We start from the raw sequence: 24,771 nt of genomic DNA, 5'->3' as shown, positions 1-24,771 counted from the left end.
TACATATGCACGAATTAACAGAAGTAGACATATATTGAAAAATCTACACTTCTTATGTCTGCTACGTCACACTCTCTAATTTATTACGTATTACCTTGGACGATGGATGAAAAAAAATTCAGTTTTTGGATCGTTTTGGATTTCAGGTATTTGGATAAAGGGTATTCAACCTGTGTAAGTAAACAATGTATGAGGTCAGAGATTAGTGACAGGGAATGGAAATTTAGATTTTAGGTGCAGGCATAATTTTGAATGTACTGATACATTGTGCAAAGCATTACAGCATCTGCTAAATGGGCTTGTTGCTTTGATAATCCAGAGATTCAGGAAGCTGAATTGTGGATGTTTACCGTGATGTGGAAGAAAGACTATCCAGGCTCCACTCATACACAAGTAACTTCTGATACCACTTTCACCAACAAACATGGGCCCTGAGAAAGAAAGTGTGTCAGGAGAATGATCAGACATGGAGAGAGTTAGTAGTGTAATACAAAAAAGTGCACACACACACAATGTGCAACTTCATAATTTAGCAGTTGAATCCTCAGACATCAATGTCTTTGTGAATTTCAGTTACACTTTCACCTAAATCTTTGTTTGGGCACAGTGCCCAGATTTGGTCAAGAATTAAGAACAAACTTGACAATCAAGGAGCATAAACTGTTGCCGCAATTAATCGGCTCAATACAGAGCGGCCAGTTCCCTTTTGCACTGGGCGGGAGAGATGGATCCCCTAAAAATGATCTCTAGATCAACATAGCCCACCATGCATATTTACTATTGATTTCTTACTGAACACCAAACTAAAATAATTCATAACTGAAGAAGAAAAAAATGGAAAAGAGTTCTTGCATCAAGGAAGAACCATCTGCTGTCTTTGAGAACTGTTCAGGAAGCACAAAACAGCTGGCTGAAGGAGATCCTACAAAACATGTGACAACAGTGAACACAACGGCTTGTTATTTTCTCACCAAAAATGTTTATTGTATGAGCAGCGAGCTGTAGTAACCGCACATGCAGTGATGCAGAGACTATTTTCAGGCATTAATAATTTAGTCAAAGACAACAAATCTTTGATAGATTTGAGAAGCATAGATTGGGTACATAGTCAAAAAATATTTTCTCAAAAACCACTTACCTCAATCAGGTAAGTGCCAATTAAAGAACCCTTTTCTGTTCTTTCTGATAAGCATCTCAGCACCAAAACACATGTTTAAGGTGATCTCTGGGGATTTAAGGGAAACTGTGCAGTCACTTGCAGTGTGTTGTGCTGATGGCTGGTTCTGTCCCCATCTGCTCACAAATAACCTTGGGCTAAACCCAGAACCCTTCCGAAGACTACTGTAAAATCCTACCCATAGTTAGAAGCTAATAAAAAGGTTTGTTCTCCCTCCAGTTGTGAGAGCTTTTATTCGTGCTACAATTTGAGTCAAGTTCTTTTACACAGAAGGTGGTTGATATCTGTAATGTGCTGCCAGATGAGGTGGTGCAATCAGATATTATTACTGCACTGAGGTGGCACTTAACAAAGCAAGGCATGGAAGTGAAAAGGAAGTAATAATGTAAAGATGATGGTGCTGATGGAGCCACTGTAGTGGCAGCACTGCCACTGGTGCAGACCCACGGGGAGTGGAGATTCAGTGCTCCCGCAGGGTCCAGCTGCCCAGTCAAGTGCCATCGACTCCGAACAGGATTTGAACGGCCCGTTGAGGTTTGAAATCCCACAAGCGCGGTCTGTGCCTGAGATGGCGGAAGCTATTAATCGGCAGCAGCCACAAGGGGCTGAAAACTCGGGAAGTGGAGGACTGGAGCAGGGCACCAAAGAATGAGAAGATCACACAACCATATGAGGAGAAGCAGAGGAGATGACCTGTGGAGACGATGACCATGGTGACAGAACGATGAGGGGGCTCTGCGGACGAGGGACTAGTGCATGCAGGGGTGTGCTGGAGATTTGAGATGAGGAACCCGAGGAAGCTGTGGGCTGCTAGAGACTGCTATCAAGACTCACGCTGGGCTGTGGACTGCTGGAGACTGGCTCGAATTGGCTGGAGGGGTACCAGATATCTGAACCTGGATGCAAGGAGGTGCCAATGTCGCTGAAGGGATCCTGACTGTGTCGGAGGTTCGGATTTGGAACTCGGGTCGCCAATGGTTTGGGCTCAACTCTGTGTGGCTGCGGGGTCTGCAGAAGTGCTGGGGGCGAATCTATGGACACTCAATGACTCTGGGCGGACTCTCTTTTGTATCTGTCTCTGACTGTAAGAACTGTAAGAGGCACTTAGGCAATTCCTGCCAGTGTCTGCCTTCCACCAGGCAAAAATAAATTTCATGTAATATGACACTGTTCTATTACTGTGATAATAAATTGAATCTTGAATTTTGAATGTGTGCAAATGAGGATTAGTGCATATGGATAAAAAGATTAGTATAGATGTGGTAGGCCAAAGGGCCTGTTTCACTCCATGAGTGATGTTGGGGTTATGAATGGAAATATTCAAGTTTCTATTTCTTAATTACTAGCCATGAAAAATTCAATTCAGATTTATTGTCAAAGGACATAACAGCCCCAAGATTCTTTTTTCTGCAAACCGGGCAGAATTTCTACTTATCAATAGTGCAAAAAAAAAACTGTACCCAAGAAAAGATATGTATGCAAAAGAGAGAAATGTAAACAAAGGAAGTGCAAACAAACTGATTGCGCAATACAGAAAATATTCAATTACAAATAATGTGTAAAGTAAGAGTCCATCAATGAGTCTCTGATTGAGTTTGCTGTTTAGCACTCTGATGGTGGATGGGTAGCAACTGTTCCTAAACCTGGTGGTACCAGTCTTGTGGCATCTACATCTCTCTCCTGATGGTAGCAGTGAGAACAGAGCATGTGGTGGGTAGTGTGGATCCTTGATGACTGCTGCTGCTCTCCAACGATAGCATTCCATGGATATTTTCTCAATGGTGGAGAGGATTCTGCTTGAGATGAACTTGGCTGTGTCCACTACCTTTTGCAAGACTTCTGCTCAGAGGTATTGGTATCCCCATACCATTTCCTCAAAATCTGCCAATGCTACACATTAGTGTTGGGTATTTTTATATCAATAGTTGCCCAAAGATTACTGGATATTTCCAATGATTGAAGATCTTCACATCTGTCAGAATTCCTCAGCACTCATTGCATAGAAATTTCTAGAATTCATGATGCTCCTGCACACAATATATGTTTACATATTTCCTACTAACACTAACCACCCCAGCTACAAAATTAAAATATAGTTCAAATTCAAGTTTATTCTCATCTGACTGTAACAGTATTTCTCCAGATCATGGTGCATGTACGTACACACAATGCACTGTACATAACAATCATATAGATAAAGATACAATTTTTAAAAATTATATTTGGAATAATGTACTCTGTTACAGGACACTGTTCATCAATCAATCTCACTGTCTGCGGGAAGAAGCTATTTCCCAGCCTGACAGTCCTGATTTTGATGCACCTGTTTCTCCTCCTTAATGGCAGTGAGTCAAAGATGCTGTGTGCTGGATGGAAAGGTCTATAATTCTTTGAACCATATTTCAGCAAAGCTCCTGGTAAATGTCATCAATAGAGGAAAGGGAGACTCCAGTGATTGATTCTTACTTGTTCACTTTATTGATTCTTATTTGTGCCCTTTATTGATTTTTTTTTTGTGGTCTGTCTGTATTGCATGGTCAGTTTGTTTACATTCGTTATCTGTTTACAGTTCTTTTATTTGCTTGCATGTTTCCACTGTGTACAGTTTAGCTTTTGCACTACCAATTAGTGGTAATTCTGCAGGAAAAAGAAATCTCAGGGTTGTATGTGATGTCATGTATGTACTCTGACAATAAATCTGAAATCTGATCATTTTGGCTGTTTTGAAGATCCTCTGTATTGGCTTCTGGTTTGGTGCTCTGAGCTACAATACCATGCACTGATGCAGCCAGACAGGTCACGATGAATTGTTCTCCTGTACAAAGTTGTCAAGGTGGGGGCCAGCTGTCTTGCCCTCCTCAACCTCCTTAGGAAGTGTATATGCTGCTGTACCTTCCTGTCTAATGAGGAGGTGTTAGAGGCACACCGGGGAACTTTGTGCTCTCTACTCTCTCCATGATGGAATCATTGATGTTAATAGAATGGCTGACCTTCATCCTCCTGAAGTCCACAATCATCTCCTTTGTCTGGTCCATACTGAGAATCAGGTTGTTGTTCTCACTCCACTTTTTGATCTGCCCAACCTCCTCTCTGTAAATCTACTCATCATTGTTCGAAGAGACTAACTACTGTTGTATCATCTACAAACTTGATTCTATTAAAACTGAATCTGGCAGTGCAGCTGTGAGCCAGCAGTGTGAACAGTAGTGGACTGAGCACTCAGCCCCAAGGTGTGCTAGTGCTCAGCTTGATGGAACTTGAGGTTTTGCCACCAACCCGGACTGATTGTAGCCTTTCAGTCAAGAATTCCAGAATCCAGTTGCAGAGAGGGGTGTTGAGTCCTAGCGATGACAGTTTATCCACCAGCCTCCGAGGTACAATTGTGTTGAATGCTGAGCTGAAGTCAATGAAAAACAGCCTGGTATACGAGGCATTAGCTTTCCTTATACGTTCTGATAAATCAACATTAGTTGGACCTCAGAAAGAGATTACAGATTTATGAAATTTTATATACCACTTCTTTAACTGATTTAACATTACTGATACAAGTATCAATACCATAATGCTTTCCCCTCTGCTCACTAAAAGATTTTGGAATGTTGAATATTCTCCACCCCTCAATTATCTGGGAGATAGTTGCTATTTTCTGGATTAAAGCTGATATCTTCTTCTAGGTAATGATATCAAGGGGAAAGTGCTGATATAGAGGAAATGAGTGGTCAATCAACTATTATAACACAAGAAAAGACCATTTAGTATGTTACCTGAGGCAACCAATATCTGTGGATTTGTACAAAGCACAAAGGGAAAAATTCCAAGACAGTGATGTTATATCGTCTTGACCAAGCTGGGTCGTACCACCTCATTTTCCTGCTCGTAAGCAAATTGATCAAGCAGTTTATATTTAGTATGAAGCTAACATACAATTATAGTTTTGAGAAAAACTTGTGTATAATGAATCAGAATGGGAACCCACACTGCTGCCTTGACCAACATCATCTGAGCAAAGAACAGGTTTGAATCCACACCAGTTCAAATGCAAGTTTCTTGCAGAACGAGCCATGTTTAAGGACAATTGTACCACTTAAGCAGCCACATGTGTCAGTGATGATGCAACGATGGATGGATGGATGGATGATGCAATAGGAAGTTGTGGAATCAAATTCATAGAGGCAAAAAGCCAGATAGGATCTCACTACGTCATAGAGAATCACAGAGAGAAATAGCTTGGATGTAGGCTTTTCAGGGGCCAATTTTACAGTTGTCAATTAACCTACCAAGCCACATAATTTGGGGTTGTGGGAGGAAATATGCTCTGTATAGTTTACTTTTGCACGATTCGGTCACACCCGCAGGAAAAATAAATCTCAAGGTTGTATGATGTCACGTTTGTACTCTGACAATAAATCTGTGCAGGCAGTAGCTGAGGTCAGGATTGGATACAGGTTGCTGGAATGTAAAGATCTAGCTGCTCCTCCATGCTGGGGATCTTATTCGAACAGCGAAGGGTTCTTTCCTAGGTTCTTGTCAGATTGAGGTACCTGGTTTCTTCGTGATCCTACAAAGCTATTGCAGTTGAAAGATAATTATTTGCTTTTGAACTGGCAGAAACTACAAGCTGACATTCAGCAAGTTTCTTCAATCACCTTTCACTGACAAGTTCTTTTCAGATTTTGTATTCCAAATGTGAATGTTAACCAAACATTCCAAACAGTCCCTCAACAGAAGCACTGAAGGGTATTATTTTTTTAAAAAAGGTATTTGTTGCAATTTTCTCTGAATAGTTGGAGTTTGAGATGTAGTGTGAAATAGAATGAGAACAGAAAGGAGAGGGGTGAACTGACAGTCAGCTAGAACTGGAAGAAGGTAAGATTCAGGTGATAGAGGTGAAACCATAAGAAATGTTTGCTGTGGAAGGGATGATGGTAAAGCTGAAGAAACCACGGAAGCAGTAGATACTGGGCGAAAGACAGAGTAAAGATGAAAGCTTGTGAGAAACAAAGATAGCAATGAAAGGAAGACAGAGTGAGAGAAAAAGATGAGAGTAAGACGGAAACAGTGGAGCATAGAGTGAATGCAGAGAAAGGAAGATGAATGAGGGACAGAGATAAGAGAATTATCAAATGAAAACTTGCATTCTATATTGAGAGTATCTGAGGTAGAGACACAGTGCTAGCTTCAGACATGGCTCAAAGTAATTAACAAGTGAAATAGAATGCTTCATATATTTTAAAAAAAATTGAAATATACTAATGTGACCTTGTAAAACATCTTATCAGTAAAAAAAAAAATCTGAATTCCAGGGAATGGGAATAAATAGATAGATAGAAGAAAACACATGTGGGATAATGACCTATTTAACCAGGTGTGTCTCCGTCAACTCCAACTGGTGAAATCTGGGGTTGTGGGTGTTGTTTATTATGCTGTGGGAACTTCACAGCAGGGAGACAAAACTCTCACAGGGTACAGAGTAATTAATTTATTTTAAATCATTCATTCTCTTAGATTAGATTATTGTAAGAAATCATTTATAAGCAGGCTAGTAAAAGGCTACGTTTTCAGCTCCTGCCTGTCCTTTCGAAAATGAGAGCCCTGTTGATCCTCAGTATCTTTCTCCTGGCTGTTTATTGCAAGAAGACATTCATTGGGTGAGTAACTTTTTTTGTGGAGCATAAGAATCCAGACAAATGGTAAAGCAATGAATCTGGAATTTGCTTGCCTTGTGTCGAATTATTGTTCACTCACTTGCTGCAGCGTTACACCCTTTTACTGACAGTTTCATGGTACTGGTTGGTGATTTACATCCCAAACACGTGAGGTTGAATTAATGGCTACAAAGAGAATGGAGTCATTTACACAAAAACCTTGTTTCTTCTCCAGAGAATTGCTTCCATTCAAAAATAAGCTGGCGATTCACAGCAAACCTCTCTGACTAATTTCACCTGAGCTCTGCCCCCACCCTATCCCACCACCAAACCTCAGTGTGCTCTGAACTCATACTGGACTTAGAACTGAGCATAGATTAACTGGAGAAAGGGAACAAGAACTCTGGGCCATTTACAAATGTAGTTCCAGTCTTTCCTTTGCAGTGCTTTGGAATAGCACGTGACTTCAATTTGTACTCTAAAGTTTATACCAGATATACTCATCAATGGATTAATGGTGGTAGTGTTATTTTACATCTCGTCCTTGCTTCACCAAAACTTGGAGAATTTGGTGAAGAAATTGGGCATGGAGTTGGGAAAATATATTATGCCGGACTAGACACTTTACTTTCAATATATAAAGAAGAACGTGAAACTGGAGGTAATTGTTTACCTGCTGATGTCCAATTCACTGCATATGAACATAGACCTCAAAGCTATGAGTCACTTGATGCTACCAATACTCAGCACATAATGCTGCACATTCAGCTGCTGGTGAAGAATGACCTCTTATGTGGGGCAATGATCAGTGTGAAAGATTCAATTCATTTTCTTACACAGTGACCAGGTTCTACGGATCACTGTCAACAATGAGGCACAGCTCGCCCTAGTGAGGTCCCTTCAGGAAGAAGAGCATTTGCATGTAAGTTGCTACATGTGAGTATAAATAAATGGAATCATTACAAATAAAAGTAAATTCAATGGTAAAACACTGAAGTTTTGTTTTCCTGCATAGTCAAGGAGGTAGACACTAAATTGTATCACTGCCCTGGTTTATTTTTCTCTATCCAAAGAAAGCTGCCTGATCAGCTGAATCATTCCAGATGTTTGTGTTTTTATACCTATATGCTCTGATTTTCACTAACTTTTCTCCATTTTTTTTCAACCCCGCTGATGACCTGTCCTGAGGTCTTTGATGTTTTATACGCTAAAGTAAAACACTTCATAGTTCAGGCAATCTTCCATTACAGTAAATAAATACAAAAAATAAGTTGGACCTGTGCAGTCTTGGCTCTGGTTCAGACCTTCTACACTCTTAACACTAAAGACTGGAATCCAGGTGATTCAGTTGAACTATGGCGAAGAAGGATTAATGGAAACTTTCAGATTTTGGGTAGTATTCTGGGAGTTCTACAATAATGACCCTCCACCCATTGGAAATAATCTCTTATTCATTTTGTCCTAGACACTCAAAATCTCGACTTTTCAACTTACACTATCACTTTTACCACTCTAAGTCAAAAAATAATCCTTGTGTTTCAAGTCTCCCTTCATAACTTTAACCCCTCAGCTTTGGTACAACCATAGACCTACATGGGACATTTCCCATTACCGTGATTGCACCTCCTGTAATTAATTCCTCAAACTGCATAATATTGAACAGCAGCCAGACAAACGAAGATGAAACCAGGAATTATTTAGCTTTGTTCCCAACATCAGGGCTTCTGAAGATGCTTTACACCAAATGAACTATCTTACTCTATTGTGGCAATCTGCATGCAGCAAACTTCCATAAACAGAATCTGATAATGATCACAAGGTCGGTTTAGCAAAGTTCATTGAGGCATAAATATTTGCAAAGAATTATTTATGCCCACCTGAGAGGAAGATGTGGTCTCAGTCACCTGAGGGAGATGTAGCCTCAGATTCCTATTCAAAGAACACTTCCAACAATGAGGCATTCCCCTAGCACTCCAAAGGATCTGCCAGGCTGCATCACAAAATGCCTTGTGCATATTTAGTTTAACATGCACTTTTTTGTATGTTCAATGCTCAAGGCACAAAACAAACATTCCATTGTTTGATAAATTTTCTGTTTCTGCCAGAGCCTACAGCCTTGCTAGTAACTATAAATTTCTCTTCATTAGTTAGATATCTGGAAAGAATCCAACAGCCCATTGGTGCCTATTGACATCCATGTCACGAGTGAACATAGCCAATCAGTGAAAGCTTTCCTGGAGTTCCATGGCATTAGTTACTCTATAATGGTTGAAGATCTCCAGGTACAGTCTTTCATCTGGTCATTATGCTTCATACTTATTGTTCTGAACTGACACTGGTTCTTCTATTGACAGTTAATATTACTATCAGGGTGTCAATGATCTGCTGTTGACCTTTCAGGCATTGTTGGACGATGAGCAGAAGGAAATGCTGTTGTCTCAGCGTAAGGAGCGCAGCACCCAGACATTCAACTATGCTGCTTATCACACATTGGAGGAGGTAAAGTCAAACAATGAATACCAAAAAATATTTCAATTATAAAATGGTTATGATTTTTAAAAATTATTTCACTGCTGGTAGGATAGAAAAACAAGACATGTGAACATAATACCTCAAGGAAAGACTTTGTTTTCAGTTTTGCATGCCTGATCAACTTCACCCCACCTCCAAATGCTGACATCCTCAATATTCCATCTCCATTCCATTGGTCAATCATGAATAATGAAGAGACATTAGACTTTGATGGATTTCTTGGTGACTTCTTTATCCTTAAATCACATGCTCATATCATTTAAACTTGGTTTCAATGAATGGCCAAGTGACAAATTCTACTGGAGATTCACTGTGCTGCAATTGGTTGCAAGCAGATTTCTGCCTTACTTTGAAAACCACTGCGGTCAAATTCCAAATTTATAAGGTGGAGATTGGAAATGACCTCCAAACCAAAATGAAAGGCCATTTCTAGAAACCATTCAGCCTCCTAGTGATGCAAAGACATCACCCGTACTCTTGGCTAAGAAAATACAATTCAGGGAGACAATACAAGGTCATCTTACTGGTAAAAACAAACCAAATTGACTCATTTCCATCATCTCATCCCTAGATCTATGCTTGGATGGACAAATTTGTGGCTTCAAACTCAGACCTGGTCAGCAAGGTACAGATTGGTACCACGTTTGAAAATCGGCCAATCTACATCCTCAGGGTTGGTATAAACTGGTGATGATTTACCATTGAATCCTGTGTTATCTGAACAGAATTCCCACAATGTAGCATCAACTGACAAACAAATTGGCACAAACTTGCTGCTGTGATTAAAATAAAGACCCCACAGTGTGTCCTCAGAGTTTCTTGATATCTTGCTAAGAGTGCCGCACCATAGGAATTGGACCTTTTTTTTTTAAAAAAAGAACATTTTCAACAAAAGCTTACATTGAGAGCGAGTACTAAGCTCCAAAGTATTCAAAATGATTTCAGATGAAACAACATTTCAACATCCTAGGATGATGACATTATGCCTTTAATAGCTGTTTTATTGGAACAGGAACCAGGTCTGCTTTTCTTGGATGCTTGTAAATTGTGTAGATTTATTAATAAACCTCAAATGAGGCAGGGAGAACTGCTCCTCCAAAGGTCTGTCCAATGTTGGAGAGACCATAGTACAAAGTTTGGGTTTGTTTTTGACCCCTAAGTGTATGAAATCAGACCTCTAAATATCACTATAATAGCCAGACATGATGATATTGGTGCTACAAGAGGTGATAATGCAGTTTATTTACTTTTCGAGTAAAGTAATGATATAAACATGATATCTTCATCTTAAATTGAGAAGGTATTGGAAATGACACATGTTCCAAAGTTTTCCAAAGGGAGTAATGTACACTATTACCATGGCAAACCACTGATATTACCATATTCGAAGAAACATAATCTACTTGATTGTCATTTCCTGCAACTTGTCTGCATCCTTCTAATATCTACAAATTTACCAATCTCAGTGGAACTTAATGGTAGACACTGCAGCTCTTTGAACCTGAATCAGAATTTATTGTTATGAACAAGTCATGAAATTTGGTGTTTTGCAGCAGGATCATAGTGCAAACATTCACATTATAACCATCTTACAACATTATTATAAAAAATATAAAAATAATAGTGCACGAAAAGTAAGGCAGAGTCTTAGTCAGGAATCTGATGGCAGCGGAGAAGAAGCTGTCCTTGTGCCATTGAGTGCTCGTCTTTAGGCTCCTGCACCTTTTCCCTGATGGTGTTAGAGTAAAGAGGACATGGCCTGGGAAGTGGGGGTCTTTGAGGATAGAGGCTGCTTTTCTAAGATACCGCCTCATGTAGATGTCCTCGATGGAGTGAAGTCTGGTGCCTGTGATGTCGCAGGTCAAGTTAACAACCCTCTGGAGTTTATTCTTGACCTGAGAGTTGTCGTCTCCATACCAGGCAGTGATGCAACCAACCAGAATGCTCTCCACAGTACACCTATAGAAGTTTACGAGAGTCTTCGGTGACATTCCAAATCTCCTCAGAAACCTCACAAAATATAGCTGCTTGCAAGCCTTCTTTGTGATTTCAGGACTGATCCTCGGAGATGTTGATATCCAGGAATTGGAATTTCTCAACCCTCTCCATTAATGAGCCCTCAATGAGGACTGGGTCATGTTCCCATGACTCCCTCCTGAAGTCCACAATCATCTCCTTGTTTTTGCTGATGTTGACCGCAAGGTTGTTGTCGTTACACCATTCAACGAGCTGACCTCTCTCCCTCCTCATTGCTGCTTGTGATTCTGCCGACAACTGTGGTGTCATCAACAAACTTGTAGATGGCATTGAAATTGTGTCTGTCCACACAGTCATGGGTGTATAACGAGTAGAGCAGTGGGCTAAGCCCACATCCTTGGGGTGCATCTATGTGGATAATCAGTGAAGAGGAGACATTGTTTCCAATTTGTACTGACTATGGTCTTCCGATGAGAAAGTCAAGGATCCAGTTGCAGTGGGGGGTACAGAGGCCTAAAGTTTGTAGCTTCTCGAGGGAATAATGGTATTGAAGGCTGAGCTGTTGTCAATGAAGAGCAGCCACATGTATGAATTGCCTTTTTCGAGGTGATCTAGAGCTGAGTGAAGAGCCAGTGATATTGCATCTTCTGTTGAGCAATCTTGATGATTGGCAAATTGCAGTGTGTCCAGATCTTTGCTTAGATATGTGTTAATTCTGGCCATGACTCGCTTCTCAAAGTATTTCATCACTGTAGAAGTGAGTGCTACTGGGTGGTAGTTGTTGAGGCAGCTCATATTATTCTTCTTGGGTTCCAGGATGATTGATGCCCTTTTGAAGCAGGTGGAAACTCTGACTGCAGCAATGAGAGGCAATAATGGAGAGAATTCCAAAAGTTTACTCTACCCTGCATGAAGAAATGTTTTTAATTTCAATCCTAAACTGCATTTCCCCTTTTCTGAGATTAAGATCTGTATTTGTAGACTTCTGAGCTTGGGGAAACTTCCTCCCTGCTTCTAAATGTGAGAGAATAGAGGCATAGTCTGTTCAATTTTTCCTCATACAGCAAACTAGCTATCCTTGAAACCAGTCTCAAAAATCTTCATTGTACTTCTACTATGGTAGGTGTGTGCAAGATCAGAACAGTACCAATTACTCACTATGGTCATATTGTATATAACTGCAATGTTATTTTTATTCCTCTATTCAAATAAAAGGAGTGCATACTATTTGCCATCTAATTGCTTGTTTCACCTGCATACTCATTCTCAGGAATTTGTGTATTGTGCCCAGATCCCTTTCAAGGTGGCATGATTAGTGTAGCAGTTAGCACAACGCTGTTACAATGCCAGCAAACGAGGTTCAAATCCAATGCTGTCTATAAAGAGTTTGAACGTTCTCCCCATTTCTGCATGGGTTTCCCTCGGGTGCTCTGGTTTCCTCCAACTTATCAAAAACATTCTGGGATGTAGGTCAATTGGTTGTAATTGGGCAACATAGGCTCATGGGCTGAAAGGGCCTGTTACTGTGCTGCATGTCTAAAAAATTTTTAAAAATCAACAGTTCTCAATCATTCAACCTTTTTAAAAGCGTGCTCTGCTTTTCTGTGTTTTTCTGTAAAGTGAGTAACTTCTCATCATTCCACATGATATTCCACCTCTGTACTTGGCCACTCTTTCATCTTGTCCACATTCCAAAAAAGCCTTGTTACATACACCCACCTTCTAACAATCTCACCCAATTTGATACCCTGGCTATAAATAATTACCTAAAATCAAGTCAAGTTTATTGTCAACTAATTGTACAAGTACAACCTGATGAAACAGTGTTCTCGGTACAAAACGCACAGACACACAACCAGACATATACAGACAAATAATACATATGCAGGACAAGTACCTAATAATTTTAAAGGAAACAATTCACCATTAGCCAACTCTTTGTGACAATGCCACTCACCTGTCTTTCCACAGTTCAGCACTGGTGGGATCAACCGACCTGCTATCTGGATCAATTCTGGAATCCATGCCCGAGAATGGATTAGTCCAGCTACAGCCCTCTGGTTTGCCAACAAGGTATGGTAGAGACAAATGTATTTATAAGAATAATGGCAAGATCTCATTTTGTATAATCTTACAAAACTCTCTTTCCTATTACTTTCTTCTGTACAAGTAAGCCCCATCAAAATCAATCAAGGAGGGGATGAAAGTAAAGTAATGATAGAAGGAAAATGGTATGAATTCTCCTTTGACATCACCATAATTCCCATCAAATCAGCATTGGTAACCCAAGCACAACGTAGCTGCTGCCTAACTTCAGATGAGTACTTCCAACAGAGTGTACACTTTTGAGGGTAACCTTATGGAGCCTAAAAAAAGATGCAGTAGGTAGTGCTGTTTACTGGCTGGTGAAAGTCTACTGGAAAATGCTTGGTGGAAATCAAATGAGGGCAGGAAGAGGATTGGCTGTCATTCATCTCCACAGCCAAATAACCTCCTGACACTCACAATTTAAGTTCAGATACAGAGATGATAAATGCAACAGAACAATAAGGAGCTATGGGGTGAATTTAGAGAGAGCAATGTCCCACTGCTGTATAATAGCTCTAAAATAATCAATTTTTTTTGTCTCTTACCAAGGTTGCCAGTGAGTATGGCAGTGATAGTTCTTTAACTTCACTCCTGAAAACAATGGATTTCTACCTTGAGATTGTTACAAACCCTGATGGTTTCTATTTTACCCACACTTATGTAAGTACAATAAACACAAGCAAAATACTGCAGATGTTAGAAATAAGTAATAAAAACAAAATAATGGAACGATGAAGGCAATGATGTTAGAACTCAGTGGCAGAACATTTTGATTTCTTTTTACCTTGTTTCTACCAGCTTGGTTGCTTTGTCAGCCTGAATAAAATTACTGTCGTCTTGCATTCAATGTATTGCAGAGCTTCAAAACCTCTTCTAACCATCATCAAGAATACATACATTCATTTCTTTAACATATCTGCTTCAGACTTTCCTTCTATCACTGAACTATTTTCATCCCTTGGGCACCTCCAAACCCAACAACTCCGAAGCTCCCATTTCTAGCCTTTCCAGATAAGTAAAATATTAGAAACCAAATGTGGTTCACCTAATAATTTGGGCCTCCATTAGTTCCTTATCCCCAGAAATTCATGGGTAAAATTATTTCAGAAAGTAACAAAAATTAACTATTACAAAAGTATTTATGGAAAATAAATGAACAGTACATACCTTCTTCAATAAAAGGTAGGAGGTGTTCACTTACCCATCATGAAAACTCAAAGCAACATGAGGGCATTTGTGGATGCAAGAAATATGGAACAAAACATTTTGGGCTGCATGCTTATATCCTGGAATTGAACAAATGAGGAAAACTATGTGGAAGGCAATTTAAAGTCAAAGCTATGTCAGTCAAACACAATCAAGTCAAAGCAAGAAGCGCTCTGAAACATTGTTAATTTTCTGTCATTCTAGGCTGTCTCCAACCTTGAAAACATCTCACGTTACATGGCAATTAAACAGCAAAGCCTTGCAATAGAGTCCTTTCCTTCTGCGAAAATGTTTAATCCATTCAGTTTCCATGCCTCCTATACACCTTGGGCCCCACTTAAGGATGTTAGTCCCCCTTAAACAATGCTGTATCCCTCAGGTTGGGAGGGGGGGTTGTGTGGGGTGGGACGTATGGCCTCTGTTGAGACTAATATGGTTTAAACAGTTAAACTCACTCATACCTTAAGGCAGGGCTCAGGTCCGAAACATTGATAAGGTATCTTTACTTCCTATGGATGCTGCAAGACCGGCTGAGTGCCTCCATTATTTTTGTGTTTTGACTACAATCGCAACGTCTGCAGACTTCCATGTTTCACCAGATGCATAGCATGTAGAGTGGTCTGAAAGACAGAATTCACTGAGAAATTAACTGAATCAGGCATTAGCCTTAGCCCTGAAGATTGAATAGGGAGAAAAGATTGTAATAGTTTCTGAAATTTAATAGATAATGGAAGATGGGATTAATTTCCATTTTAGAAGCTGGTTCAATAGGTACAAATAATAATTTTTTAACAGAACCGTTTGTGGCGCAAGACCAGGTCAAAGTATTCTGGCATGAATTGTCATGGAGTTGACCCAAACAGGAATTTTGATGCTAATTTTGGAGGTAAGACTACACTGTGTACCCTGATATAAACTTTGGATTCTAAAACTGCAAATTCAGGATAATCCAGATATGAAGTATTTACATTTCCTTGCATTTATATTACTTCCAGTATTTTACTGAGAGTGTCGGAAGAATTATGGGGAAACTGTGTAATGTGTAACAATCAGTCTGCTTAGCCTCATTTGAAATTAATTCACAATATATAGATCAAGGAATATAAAGATCCATTTCCAGTGCAATCTGGATCCCATGGAGAGAAAAAAAAGCAGATACGCTCTTTTACAAAGATAAGGCAAATGAAAGCTTATTTTTCAAATACAAACAGCAAAATAATTGACAGGCTGAAATAGGTTTGGATGGTTTGTTTGTAACTTATTGCTAACTGGGGGTCAGATACGGCTTGAATATTATTGAGTGTTTAAATGGACAATGAATGAACAAAGGATTTAAGGGAAGACCAGACTAAACAGCTTATTTTATATACATACAATTAACCTACAACCCCCAGTACGTTTCAAATAGTGGGAGGAAACTGGAGCCCCCAGGGAAAACCCACACAGACACGAGGAGAACGTACAAACTCCTTGCAGACAGCATGGTATTTGAGCCCTGGTCCTGATCGCTGGCACTGGAAAGGCATTACGCTAACTGCTACGCCAACTCTGCCATCTGAAATGTTATTTCTCTCTCCATGGATACTGGGTGACTTGTTGTGTGTTTGCACATTTAAAAATTTTTATTTCAAATTTCAAGCGTCTGCAGTTTTTGTTTTTAGTAAACCTTACACGTTCATTTTAATTAACAGGGCCTGGAGCCAGTTCCAGTTCTTGCTCAGCAACGTACCACGGACCTTTTGTCAATTCTGAGAAAGAAGTCAAAGCCATTGTTGACTTTGTCACAAACCATGGAAATTTCAAAGTTTTCATTGATATTCATAGCTATTCCCAGCTCTTACTAATTCCTTATGGTTATACCTCAGCTCATCCAAAGGACTATGAGGAGCTGGTAAGTTATTGTTTGTTCTAGAATAGTGGCTAACTGCCTATTTAGCTTTGAATGATCATCCATATTTTTACACATGCCTTTGGGTTTAGTTGAGAAATGTTAACCATATAACCGTTTACAGCACGGAAACAGGCCATGTCGGCCCTTCAAGTCAGTACCGGTTCATTTGAACAACTCCACTAGCTCCTCCACAAACTCCTGCTCTCAATTTCTGTCTCTTTATGGACAAATTGTGTGGTCATGACATTTTGGATCACAGAACTAACATAGGAACTCTCAAATGATATTCTATATCTAAATCTTCAGAAACATTCAATTTAATAAATAATGATGATGGAACAGAGTTACAAATTAAGAAGTGAAATATCGTGGTTGATTGAAAAATCAGTGCAAAAGGAAGATGCATTTTTATGGTGTGAGTTGAAAGCAATTAATTGAAAAGCAAGTAATGAAACATTGTATGGTTAAATGAGGAGAAATAAACAAAAATAGGACTATGTGTTAAGTAGAATTCAGGACCATTAGGAATACGGATCTAGAAGTAGACTACTAACATTTATATTTAACAATATTGTCATTATAATAAACAAAGTTAGTCTTATTTTATAATGAAACCAATAACTAGTATTTGGAGAACAGTCATACCAATCAAGTAAAAACACAATGCTGGAGAAACTCAGCTGGTTAAATAGTGTACTTCATATACATAACTGATGTTATTTATCTTTATCTTTGCGGTATAAAGTACACTGATTTGCTGAGATCCTCCAGCATTTTGTTTTCAATCACGGTGTCTGCAGACTTTCTGCTTTATTCCAATCTTACCAATCAGCCAAGCACAAGTTACACAATTTCCATTGAAACATTTGGGAAATATCTTGGTTTCTTTTGCAAAAAAAAAATGTTCATTTATATTACTGCAGACAGATGGTTAGGGCAAGTTCATTGGAACCTGTTTCTGCAAATAAAAATTGAGAATAATAGATGTGAGAAGGTGGTAAATAACTGAGTTATTTTGAAATAATTGTTGGGCCAAACAAGTGTCTGTTCTTAAAGTGTTCATTTGCAAATCTTGTTTAAAAAGCTAAAAAAAAATTTTTCAGATGGACCTTAGCAAGAAATCCACAACTTCATTGGCATCATTGTATGGCACCAGATATAGATATGGACCCATTCTCTCAACAATCTGTAAGTATATGATGATCAAATGAAATGAAATTTAAAAATACTTTTGCATGAAATTTTTAAATTATAGTTTTTAGTCTTTTATATTCCTGCAGCTTTGGCCACGTATAACCATATAACCATTACAGCACGGAAACAGGCCAATTTGGCCCTTCTAGTCTGCACTAATCCTAGTACCCTCCTCTAATCCCACTCTGCCCATATCCCTCCATCCCCCTCCCATCCATATACTTATCCAACTTTCTTAAATTTCAAAATTGACCCGGCCTCCACCACCTTTCCAGGAAGCCCATTCCACACAGTAACCACTCTCTGAGTAAAGAAGTTCCCCCTCATGTTACTCCTAAACTTTTGCCCATCAACTCTCAACCCGTGACCTCCTGTATCCATCTCTCCTACTCTCAATAGGAAAAGCCTTTCCACATCAACTCTATCAATCCCTCTCATTATCTTAAACACCTCTATCAAATCCCCTCTTAGCCTTCTACATTCCAAGGAATAAAGATCTAATTTGCTCAATCTTTCCTTGTATTCCAGATTCTGAAACCCAGGCAACATTTTTGTAAATCTTCTCTGCACTCTCTCTATCTTGTTAATATCCTTCCTATAAATCGGTGACCAGAACTGCACACAGTATTCTAAATTTGGCCTCACCCATGCCTTGTACAGTTTCATCATTACTTCCCAACTCCTATATTCTATGCACTGATTTATATAGGCAAGAAATCAAAAGGCCTCCTTCACCACCCTATCCACATGTGCTCCTACCTTCAGGGAACAATGCACCGTTATTCCTAAATCTTTCTGCTCCACTGCATTCTTCTATGCCCTCCCATTTACCACATATGTCTTGCTTTGATTATACTTTCCACAGCTTGATAGCTGTGTGCAGAAAATATATTTGGATAATAGCTTTTGATCAACCAGATTGATTATAAAATTAGGTTTTGCTTGTGCACATTATATTGAAATAATTTTAAAATGTGTCTTTAGAGGAAATCAGGTTGGGAGGCCATTGAAAAATTGCAAAACAATTTTTGACATTCAAATATTTTTGGTCAAGAGTGAAGTCAAAACATAATCTGCAAGATCCTGCTGGTCACATCTCGCAAATGTTGCAATAGTAAGGATAAATCTGGCCATGGCAGCGACAAAACTAAATATTTAGCTTGCTGCTATTTGAAGAGATGAAAAATACTTGATTGATACTACAATATACTTCTTCCTTTCCCTTACATACAGGTGTTGACTCAGTATCAGTGCTCCAAAAATATTGTATGCTACATCTCTATATAAATATAAATAATTATTTTAGTGAAATATGTTTGTTAATTTATAATCTTAAGCACTTAAATATCTGATCACTGCAAAAAGCTTTAAAAACATTTTCTAATCCATTTTTATTCTGTTTAAAAATGAGATTTCATTAGATCCAATTATTATGTAACCTATAAAAAAAGCAGTAAAACGTTACACGATTCATTCTAAATACTCTTAAAATTTCACAAATCCACCAAAAGAAAGGTATCTAGAATAACCATAAAACTAATCCTGTTTTAGAAGGGGGAACAAATCCTGATCACCCAGGTCTGAATGAGCTGTGATCCATTTCAGATCTTAAGGAGGACAAATTCGATATCTTTCTGTGAAAGATCTATAGAGGCAGACTACTAACTAAAACATTTCCAGCCTTCAGCCAAGGTAATCAATTAAAGGTGGACCTGAAACATGTGCAGTACAGCTTCAAAATGTTTTTTTTTTTAAAAAGGAAATGAGATCAACATTCTCTCTCATTTCACCATACCACCATCACTCATCTGATACCCCTTACCCCTTTTAGGGAAGAACTGGATCTATACCTAGCAATTTTTCCACAGCAAGATGCATGAACGATGGATAATCTAGCTTCAATTATCAAAAGCGCAAAGCAGTACTGCAACATCGGCATCATAGAGTACGAGTTCTGTTAGAATAATTTTCAATCATGTGATATTAAATGCAAGTACATTGTTTCCCCATCAGATCAATCCAGTGGTTCCTCCATTGACTGGGCTTATAACCAAGGTATCAAGTATGCTTTCTGCTTTGAACTGCGTGACACTGGTCATTATGGATTCATTTTACCAGCCAATCAAATTATCCCAACAGCTGAAGAAACCTATTTGGCGCTGATTGACATTTTCAATCATGCCAAAGAACATTCCTATTAAATTTAAATATTGCAGCAATTTCACTCCAAGGAACTCGCATGTCAAAACTAATTTTATTCTTCTGAATGAAACATGTGGAATTTGATTGTTTTTATGATTATTTGCAATGATTCCCACAAATAAACAATTATGTAACATTGAGTGAGACTTTATTCTATATTCAAATCAAGATCTTTTATGATTCACATTTTTTTTTCTTTTAGCCACAGGACATTTACACATTTATTCTTCATACAATGAAGCTACGATTAAAGGATTAAGGATATATTTTGCTGCCTCTGGGATCTTAGTATGTCTGCAGCGAAGGTTTTTTTTTAGCATAGCTGCCTTCCTCTGTTTGAATCAGAGGAACCCTGTAGGATTTCAAACTCATGAGAGGAAGTTTTGTTTTATACAAGTAGGACTAATTTTATGCTCGACAGAAAACTGGCAGTGCACAAAACAGTAAAACAAAAGGATATTATCCTTGGCTTTTTGTGGGAAATAATACTAAAATATGGGGATTGGATATTAAAGTTTTTAAGCATTAAAAGGGAATCAATCATCTCTACCTTGAATAAGCTCAAATGAACATCCAAAATGATCCAATGTAAAGAATTTCAAAACATGACATTTCTCTTCATAAAGTCATTACTTGCACCGACAACCCTCAATTTTAGAGTTAAAAATTTATCACCATCATCGCCTCAAAAATTATCAGCAAACTCAGACCTGGGAGTTAACACCCCACTGGGTAATTGGATCATGGATTTCCTCACCTCCAGACTGCAATTAGTAAAGATTGATAAGAACTTCTCCTCCACAATCTCCATCAGTATCAGAGCACCACAAGACTGTGCTCTTAGCCTCCTGATCTACTCACTTTCCACCTATGACTGTGGCTTGGTTCAACAATAACAGCATCTACAAATTTGCTGACGATACCATGGTAGTGGGTTGTATAAAGGAAGGGAATGAGTCAGCATACAGGATGAAGACTGAAAACTTGGCTGAATGGTGCCCCAACAACAAACTTGCACTCAATGTCACCAAACCTATGGAGCTGATTGTTGACTTCAGGAAAGGAGAGCCAAAAGTATACAATCCAGTGATCATTGGGGTATTAGAGGTGGTGAAGGTGAGCAAATTTAAGTTCTTGGGAGTCACTATCTCAGAGGATCCCTGAACCCAACACACCAACGGCATTGTGAAGAAAGCACATCAGTGTCTCTACTTCCTCAGGAGTTTGCAGAGGTTCAGTATGACACCAGAAACCGTGGAAAATGTGCTGACTGGTTGCATCACGGTCTGGTATGGGAACAACAATACCCCCTGAGCGTAAAACCCTCCAAAAGGTAGTGGACACAACCTAGGACATCACAAGTAAAACCCTCTCCACTATTGAGCACAACTACAGGGGATGCTGCTGTCAGAGAGCAGCAGCAATCATCAAAGACCCACACCACCCAGCACATGCTTTGTTCTCACCTGCCATCAGCAAAGAGATATAGGTGCCACAAGACTTGCACCTACAGCTGCTATCCCTCCACTCTTTAATGACAAACTCAATCAGAGACTAATTTAAGGACTCTTTATTGACTTTCTTTTGTTCTCTCTGTATTGCACAGTCGGCTTGTTTACATTCATTATCAGTTTACAGTTCTTTCATTTGTTTACATGTTCCAGGCTGTGTACAGTTTTTTTTCCACTACCAATTAGTGCTCGCAGGAAAAAGGGAATCTCAAGATTGTATGTGATGTCATGTATATAGTCTGACAATAAATTTGAAATCTAAACCTGAGGGAAGCAGCTCCGAGGGATAAATCCCATCAATCTCAGAATCTTATATGAATTGAAAAAGTTATCTTATTCTTCAGAACTCCAGCAGGTGCAGGTCAAATGCAAACATTGCAGATTACTTCAAATGTGAACTCACTAGAGCCCCATATTCTTTCTTTCTTTTCTTTGGCTTGGCTTCGCGGATGAAGATTTATGGAGGGGGTAAATGTCCACGTCTGCTGCAGGCTCGTTGGTGACTGACAAGACCGATCTGGGACAGGCAGGCACAGTTGCAGTGGTTGCAAGGGAAAATTGGTTGGTTGGGATTGGGTGTTGGGATTTTCCTCTTTGTCTTTTGTCAGTGAGGTGGGCTCTGCAGTCTTCTTCAAAGGAGGTTGCTGCCCACCGAACTGTGAGGCGCCAAGATGCACGGTTGGAGGTGATATCAGCCCACTGGCGGTGGTCAATGTGGCAGGCACCAAGAGATTTCTTTAAGCAATCCTTGTACCTCTTCTTTGGTGCACCTCTGTCTTGGTGGTCAGTGGAGAGCTCACCATATAACACGATCTTGGGAAGGCGATGGTCCTCCATTCTGGAAATGTGACCCACCCAGCGCAGTTGGGTCTTCAGCAGCATGGATTCGATGCTTGCGGACTCTGCCAGCTGGAGTACTTCAATGTTGGTGATGAAGTCATTCCAATGAATGTTGAGGATGGAGTGGAGACAGCGCTGATGGAAGCGTTCTAGGAGCCGTAGGTGATGCCGGTAGAGGACCCATGATTCGGAGCTGAACAGGAGCGTGGGTATAACAACAGCTCTGTACATGCTGATCTTTGTGTGTTTCTTCAGGTGGTTGTTTTTCCAGTCTCTTTTGTAGTCTTCCAAAGACGCTATTTGCCTTGGCGAGTCTGTTCTCTATCTCGTTGTCGATCCTTGCATCAGATGAAATGGTGCAGCCGAGGTAGGTAAACTGGTTGACCATATTGAGTTCTGTGTGCCCGATGGAGATGTGGGTGGGGGGGGGGGGGGGGTTGGGGGGGTGCTGGTAGTCATGGTGGGAAGCTGGCTGATGGAGGAACTCAGTTTTCTTCAGGCTGACTTCCAGGCCAAATATTTTGGCAGTTTCTGCAAAACAGGACGTCATGCGCTGGAGAGCTGGCTCTGAATGGGCAACTAAAGCGGCATCGTCTGCAAAGAGTAGTTCACGGACAAGTTGCTCTTGTGTCTTGGTATGAGCTTTCAGGTGCCTCAGATTGAAGAGACTGCCATCCGTGCGGTACCGGATGTAAACAGCGTCTTCATTGTTGAGGACTTTCATGTCTTGTTTCAGCATAATGCTGAAGAAGATAGTGAAGAGGGTTGGTGCGAGGACGCAGCCTTGCTTCATGCCGTTGTCAATGGAGAAGGGTTCGGAGAGCTCATTGCTGTATCTGACCCGTCCTTGTTGGCTTTCGTGCAGTTGAATAACCGTGTTGAGGAACTTGTGGGGGCATCCGAGGCACTCTAGTATTTGCCAAAGCCCTTTCCTGCTCACGGTGTCAAAGGCTTTGGTGAGGTCAACAAAGGTGATGTAGAGTCCTTTATTTTGTTCTCTGCACTTTTCTTGGAGCTGTCTGAGGGCAAAGACCATGTCAGTAGTTCCTCTGTTCGTGCGAAAGCCACACTGTGATACTGGGAGTACATTTTCAGCGACACTAGGTATTAGTCTATTAAGGAGAATCCTAGCGAAGATTTTGCCTGCAATGGATAGCAGAGTGATTCCCCTGTAGTTTGAGCAGTTTGATTTCTCGCCTTTGTTTTTGTACAGGGTGATGATGATGGCATCACGAAGGTCCTGAGGCAGCTTTCCTTGGTCCCAGCAGAGCATGAAAAACTCATGCAGTTTGGTATGAAGAGTTTTGCCGCCAGCCTTCCAGACCTCTGGGGGGGATTCCATCCATACCTGCTGCTTTGCCACTTTTCAATTGTTCAATTGCATTAGATGTCTCTTCCCGGGTAAGGACCTCATCCAGCTCTAAACTCAAGGGCTGTTGAGGGAGCTGGAGCAGAGCCCCATATAATCATAGCAAAACTTACATCATCCCTTACAAACTTTTCTGATTGCTTGCTATATCTGTCTCAAACCAATCCTTTGGACTGCAATATTTGCTAGGATTTTCAGACATTTTAAAAATGAAGTATTGTTTTCCTGTTCTTCCTCCCAAAGTGAATAACTTTTTAGTCTCCTATCGTTACTTCCAACTACCACTTTCTTGCCCATTCATTGAATCCATTTACAGATTCTGCTTCCTATTGAATATCACTTCTCAACAAGTGCCGAGTCATTAGCAAGTATGAATTTTTTTACCTTTCACTATTTGAAAAAAACAATAGAAATTTAGTATGGGTGAGTCTTACCACTCTTCCTGTGGCTACCCCCCATTCTGAAAAGTACTCATTTTCCCACCCTTTAATGTTCTATCCACATTGGTAGTTTACCCCCAGTCCCATGTTCTGTTATTATTTTTGTAATAATCTTATCAAATGTCTTTTGAAAACTTTATTTTTTGCTCTCCTTCCATGCTGGTTGTATCCTTAAAATAATTGTCATATCTGTCAATATATTTTGGCTTTTATTGTTATCTCTGCTGAATCATAACATGATGAAGTGCCTGATCATATACCATTTTGCTGCTAACAGATATCAGGCCAACCAATCTGTTTATATACTTTTACTTTTTTCTGCCTTTTTTCAAATGCAGAACTGCACTTGCTTCTTTCCAATCTATTGGTTATGATCCAAATTTAAGGAATTTAGAAAGATCACAATTATATCCATCATCTCAACCATACACCATTTTTAGGTCACCAGGAATTGGTTTAAGACACAGGGAATTTGTTAAACAAGAAAATGTCTAGATACTGGGGTTGAATGCAATACATAAATATGCTGGAGAAACTTGGGAGGTCACAGAACATCCACAGAAATTAAAGGGTAACCCTCAGTTCAGGCTTTATGTCAGGGGCTAGGCCCAATAAATTGGTTATCATTTACTTCCTATGAATTCCCTGTGACCTGCCGAGTTTCTCCAGCACATTTGTCTTAGTTTGGTCCTGTTAATT

General features: G+C 39.7%; 1 protein-coding gene and 1 long non-coding RNA gene across 3 annotated transcripts in view; one reads left to right on the top strand and one right to left on the bottom strand.

Annotated features, from left to right (window-relative positions):
- The window catches only part of LOC138748650 (carboxypeptidase A1-like), a 37,559-nt gene extending 17,521 nt beyond the window's left edge, over window positions 1-20,038 (top strand). For both annotated transcript variants that reach the window (XM_069909191.1, XM_069909192.1), the window contains exons 3-13: window positions 6,740-6,825; window positions 7,663-7,744; window positions 8,970-9,104; window positions 9,223-9,321; window positions 9,926-10,027; window positions 13,303-13,404; window positions 13,969-14,079; window positions 15,421-15,511; window positions 16,317-16,516; window positions 17,620-17,704; window positions 19,724-20,038. In XM_069909191.1, the coding sequence (XP_069765292.1) occupies window positions 6,761-6,825; window positions 7,663-7,744; window positions 8,970-9,104; window positions 9,223-9,321; window positions 9,926-10,027; window positions 13,303-13,404; window positions 13,969-14,079; window positions 15,421-15,511; window positions 16,317-16,516; window positions 17,620-17,704; window positions 19,724-19,911 (1,260 nt within the window). In that variant the 5' untranslated portion in view covers window positions 6,740-6,760 and the 3' untranslated portion in view covers window positions 19,912-20,038. The remainder of the gene's footprint in view (window positions 1-6,739; window positions 6,826-7,662; window positions 7,745-8,969; window positions 9,105-9,222; window positions 9,322-9,925; window positions 10,028-13,302; window positions 13,405-13,968; window positions 14,080-15,420; window positions 15,512-16,316; window positions 16,517-17,619; window positions 17,705-19,723) is intronic.
- LOC138748653 (uncharacterized) lies at window positions 95-15,444 on the bottom strand. The gene is made up of 4 exons (XR_011348205.1): window positions 15,087-15,444; window positions 14,587-14,705; window positions 13,289-13,388; window positions 95-170 (listed from the first exon to the last, which is right to left on the bottom strand). It is a non-coding gene; the product is annotated as an uncharacterized lncRNA (long non-coding RNA).
- Window positions 20,039-24,771: the final 4,733 nt, after the last annotated feature.

Source organism: Narcine bancroftii, chromosome 13 (assembly GCF_036971445.1).
Source record: "Narcine bancroftii isolate sNarBan1 chromosome 13, sNarBan1.hap1, whole genome shotgun sequence".
Lineage (NCBI taxonomy): Eukaryota > Metazoa > Chordata > Chondrichthyes > Torpediniformes > Narcinidae > Narcine > Narcine bancroftii.
The sequence above is the reverse complement of the archived record's forward strand: the minus strand, read 5'-3'. Positions and strand labels throughout refer to the sequence as shown.